Source organism: Raphanus sativus, chromosome 1 (genome assembly GCF_000801105.2).
Source record: "Raphanus sativus cultivar WK10039 chromosome 1, ASM80110v3, whole genome shotgun sequence".
Taxonomy (NCBI): domain Eukaryota; kingdom Viridiplantae; phylum Streptophyta; class Magnoliopsida; order Brassicales; family Brassicaceae; genus Raphanus; species Raphanus sativus.
In genome coordinates, this window is record NC_079511.1 from 133,036 (window position 1) to 138,076 (window position 5,041).

General features: G+C 38.0%; 1 protein-coding gene across 1 annotated transcript; it reads left to right on the top strand.

Moving 5' to 3' along the window:
• The first annotated feature begins 484 nt into the window (after positions 1-484).
• Positions 485-4,774, top strand: LOC108813523 (type IV inositol polyphosphate 5-phosphatase 6). The gene is made up of 11 exons (XM_057001079.1): positions 485-1,111; positions 1,241-1,331; positions 1,499-1,570; positions 1,651-1,738; positions 1,841-2,738; positions 2,813-3,006; positions 3,101-3,358; positions 3,451-3,696; positions 4,107-4,181; positions 4,277-4,414; positions 4,545-4,774. Exons 1-8 carry the CDS (start codon positions 1,082-1,084, stop codon positions 3,671-3,673), a joined length of 1,854 nt encoding a protein of 617 aa, XP_056857059.1. The 5' UTR covers positions 485-1,081; the 3' UTR covers positions 3,674-3,696; positions 4,107-4,181; positions 4,277-4,414; positions 4,545-4,774.
• The last annotated feature ends 267 nt before the right edge of the window (positions 4,775-5,041 follow it).

Here is a 5,041-nt window from a genome sequence, read left to right on the forward strand (position 1 = left end):
TTATGAACGGAGAGTTAAACCAGTATATCTATACGTATATAGAATATACTGGTTGCCATGAAGGTTGTCATTTTTTCAAGATTAGAGATAAAACGTGTTGAAAATAAAAGAGTAAGGAGAATATTTTATCGGCAAACTTTCAACAACAACAAAAATCCAAAATATTATTGGCAAATATTTTCTTAAAAATTAATTTGATTTGAATTATAAAGGGGAACGTTGCAAATATAAAATATGTTGGTTTGTTATGGAAGATCTAATCAATGGTTACCTCCAAGTCGTCGTCATATTAAAATTAGATGGTTATAAAGTTTTGGAAAGAAATATACACATTCCATAATAATAACAGCTAATTAAATATTCAGCCAAATCTTAATTAAAAAAAAAAGTAACCAGTCAATAGTGTCTCTCCTCACTTTATTTTGTTAAAAATCCTCCTCTGCTTTTTACTTTGCCGTTTCAATGAAGACTACTAAGCTCTCTCTCTCTCTCTCTTACACACACATCACACAAACACAAAAAGAAGCTTAAGACTCTTCTATCTCTCTAGAATCTTTCCACTTTAACTTTCTCACTCTAAAAATCTGCCCTCATTGTCTCGCCTCTGTCTACTTCAAGAATTGATGTCTCTTTAAAACACTTTCTCTTATTTTAAAGCACCCTCTCTCTCTCTCTCTCTCTCTCTCTCTCTCTCTCTCTTTGAACACACTTCCTTTTTCGCATAACACCCCCCATTAAAACCTTCCCTCAAGAACAAAAAAGGAAAAAAAGGAAGCCCACAATTTGAGAGAAAAAGAAAGTCTAAGGGATCTAAACTCACTCACTTCTTAGGTAGAAACCAAGATTCTAGAGAGATCCTCCTATCATAGCTTACTCTCTTGTTTTAAGTTTCTGTCTGGTCCATAGGGAGAAACCAAACCCCATTTTCATCCTTTTTTGAGGCAGTGATTCAAACTTTTCTAGGACGATCTCTATCGTGTCATCTTTGTTTATGGATGGATTGAGTTTCTGTTAAAAGGAGAAAAGTGAGCCACACACACACACACTCACTAGTGCAGAAGCAAAAGAAGGAGTAACAATAATGAGGGAAGACAAATCCAAGTCTAATAAGGTTTCTATTTTTTCTTTTCTCTGTATCTGCTCTAAATCTTGTTACCTTTGTTGCCCATCTTGATGGAATTTCAAATTGAATAGCTTATAATTACTCCTTTCTCATTTTGAAATGTTGTTAAAAATGAAGCTGGCCTGGTCCAAGAAGATGGTCAGGAAATGGTTTAATATCAAAAGCAAAACAGAGGAGTTTCAAACAGATGATCCTTCTACTTCTGCTGGTAAAATCCTCTTTCTCTTTCTTTCTTTCTTCCTGTAACTTAAATCTTGTTTACTTCTTCTTGTCTTTGTCTGTTTTTTTTTTTTTAGCTTGAGAGTTATGTTTCTTTCTGTCTCTTCTGAGATAACCTTAATTAATTTGTTTGTTTGTGATTATTCCCTTCAAAAGGAGTTGAAGTAGAGCGCAGAAGTAGCTTCTCAGCAGAGAAAGCTCCCACCACAATCAAGAAGACCAAAACTGGTATTAATCAATCATTACTACATATTACTCCACATTTATGATAATTATTTCTTTTACTGATGGTTATTGGATTTTAACAGAGAAGCTAAGTAAGAACTGGGAGCAGCAAGCTCGCCAAAGGAAAATGAACTATGAGAATCCTAGGATCATTGATGTCCAAAACTACAGGTAACAAAACAGGACACCACTAACATATCAATCACACATGTCATAATAACCTATGATCCATTGCTACTGAATATCTCTATGTGTTGATTTACTTTTGAACAGCATCTTTACTGCTACATGGAACGTAGCTGGACGCTCTCCACCTCCTGACTTAAACCTCGATGAGTGGCTTCACTCCTCAGCTCCTGCAGACATATACGTCCTCGGATTCCAAGAGATTGTCCCTCTTAACGCTGGTAACATCCTTGGATCCGAAGACAACGGACCTGCTCAGAAATGGCTCTCTCTCATCCGCAAAACGCTCAACAACCGACCGGGAACCAGCGGAGGAGGAGCCAGCAGCGGTTACCACACCCCTTCCCCTATCCCTGTCCCCATGGCAGAGCTTGACGCTGACTTCTCTGGCTCCACGAGACAAAAGAACTCCACCTTCTTCCACAGACGCTCTTTCCAGACCCCAAGCAGCACGTGGAACAACGATCCTTCCATCTCTCAGCCGGGTCTTGACCGTCGTTTCAGCGTCTGCGACCGTGTCTTCTTCACCCACAGGCCTAGTGATTTCGACCCCAGCTTCCGTGGCAGCAGCAGCAGCAGTCACAGGCCTAGTGATTACTCTAGAAGGCCTAGTGACTACTCAAGAAGGCCTAGCGACTACTCTAGAAGGCCAAGTGATTACTCGAGACAGAGTGATTACTCTAGACCAAGTGATTACTACTCTAGACCGAGTGATTACTCACGTCCGAGTGACTTCTCAAGGTCTTCAGATGATGACAACGGTACTGGAGACTCTCCAAGCACTGTCTTGTACTCGCCAGGCTCTGCGGCTAACGAGAACGGTTATAGGATCCCGTGGAACTCTTCTCAGTATTGTTTAGTCGCTAGCAAACAGATGGTGGGTGTGTTCTTAACCATTTGGGTGAAAAGCGAGCTAAGGGAACACGTCAAGAACATGAAAGTGTCTTGCGTTGGTAGAGGACTAATGGGATATCTTGGGAACAAGGTTAGATACTGTTCTTTCATTACATATTGTTCTGTTTTGTCTTTTTACATAACTGTCTTTGGTTCTTTATGTAGGGATCAATCTCAATAAGCATGCTGCTTCATCAAACAAGCTTTTGCTTCGTTTGTACACACTTGACTTCAGGACAAAAAGAAGGTGATGAGCTGAAGAGAAACTCTGATGTCATGGAGATACTCAAGAAAACTAGGTTTCCTCGCCTTAAGAGCTTAGAGGAGGAGAAGTCCCCTGAAAACATCCTTCAGCATGAGTAAGTTTTCGTCATCTTACATCAAGAAACGTTCTGTTTTGTTTCTTTGAAACAGTCTCTTGATCTATTTTTAATCATATGTTATTATTACCAGCCGGATAATATGGCTTGGAGATCTGAACTACCGGATAGCACTCTCTTACCGGTCTGCTAAAGCCCTCGTTGAGATGCAGAACTGGAGAGCTTTGCTAGAGAACGACCAGTTAAGAATAGAGCAGAAACGAGGCCATGTGTTCAAAGGATGGAACGAAGGAAAGATCTACTTCCCACCAACGTACAAGTACTCAAGGAACTCGGATAGATACTCTGGAGATGACTTGCATCCCAAGGAGAAACGTCGCACTCCCGCTTGGTAACTTTCCCTTTCCACACACAACAACATCAAGAAAACCAAGAACTTCTTGTATATATGAATCTCTCTTATCATCTGACTTTTGTTTTCAGGTGCGATAGGATATTGTGGTACGGTGAAGGACTGCATCAGTTATCTTATGTAAGAGGAGAGTCACGGTTCTCTGATCATAGACCTGTCTATGGCATTTTCTGCGCCGAGGTTGAGTCAGCTCATAACAGGCTAAAACGGACAATGAGTTGCTCTGCTTCAAGGGTTCAAGCTGAAGAGCTCTTACCTTATTCCCGTGGATACACCGAGCTCAGCTTCTTCTAGATTGTAACCACACATGTTTCACGGTAACTATTCTTGTCTTTTCCATTTTTCACCAGACCAGCATATTGGGACATAGTTAAATAGAAAATATCAGTGTGTCAGTGACATGAACTAAAGAAGTCCACAAGATGTCTGTGGTCCTGAGTTGCATAATAGAGGATGAGTATCTATAGAGAGTGGAGACCAGTGTAATGTAATTTCTCTGCATTTATAAGATCAACCATTTGATTTTGAGTTCTCTGGACCCAATAGATTTTTTTTTTTTGCATATAAGGATAAGTCAAAAACATTTAAAGGTTGATAAGGTTGTCATCTCCTCTGCATATTATTAAGTCTTTGTTGTCTTTAATTTAAATTTAACAAAGAGTTAAACTTTCTTGAACCCTAGATGAATTTTTTTCACTCATGGTGGAAATGGATTGGCTTTTGTCAGGTGATGAACTAAAGTGTTTTTTGGATCTTTGAGTGATGGAGACGTTACATTGCTTCTTTAACTCAAAGGGAACAGGTTCGTTTGTAAAAACTACTGTATATTATCTTTTACATTTTCCGGTTTGCTTTTTTTTTTTCAACTAATCGTACCCTTTAATTACCGGTTTGCAGGTGTAGAATGTGTTTTTATTTTTGGCCTCGGTTAACTAATTTTCACATACCGGTGGTTATGTGGTGTATCCGGTTCATAGTTATTGATGGTTTTTGCTAACTTCTGGTGGATTAGAAATTTTACAGCTACGTTATAAGGTAATAATTCAGTTGATAATCATTGAATTTTCTTAGTTAGTTTGTAGATTACTTCCCATTTAGTTTCAACTAATTGTGTAAACTGTAACCTGAAAACATTTGCTTACACATTATGGTTTGTTTTGTGCAGGCAATCAACTAACCCAACCAGAGATCGCCAAGTAGACAGATTAGGAAAGTTATTTTGATTTTATTTAGTTTTCATTCTTTTGATTTAGCATAATTAGGGAAAATATGGGTTTCTGTTCTTTTTTTTTCTGTAATCAACTGTGGTGTGTCCCACGGTAATCATTTTGTAATGTTTATGTCAAGTGTAACGAAAACTATACCAAGGAAAAGAAGAATTTCTAATCACGGTAATCATTTTGTAATGTTTATGTCAAGTGTAACGAAAACTATACCAAGAAAAAAAGAAGAATTTCTAATTTTATTTTATGAAAATTGCTCAAAAGGAAAAGTGAACTTGATGCCTTCTGGTAATGATCGTTTGACTACAAATAGTTTGGGTTTCTAGATAAACTAATGATCAATCTTGCATTTAAATACAAGTTACTATGTAGATTTTTACTCCTTTTTCATTTCAAGAACTGTATAACCTACTGACAAGTGACAATATATGGTTAAAGA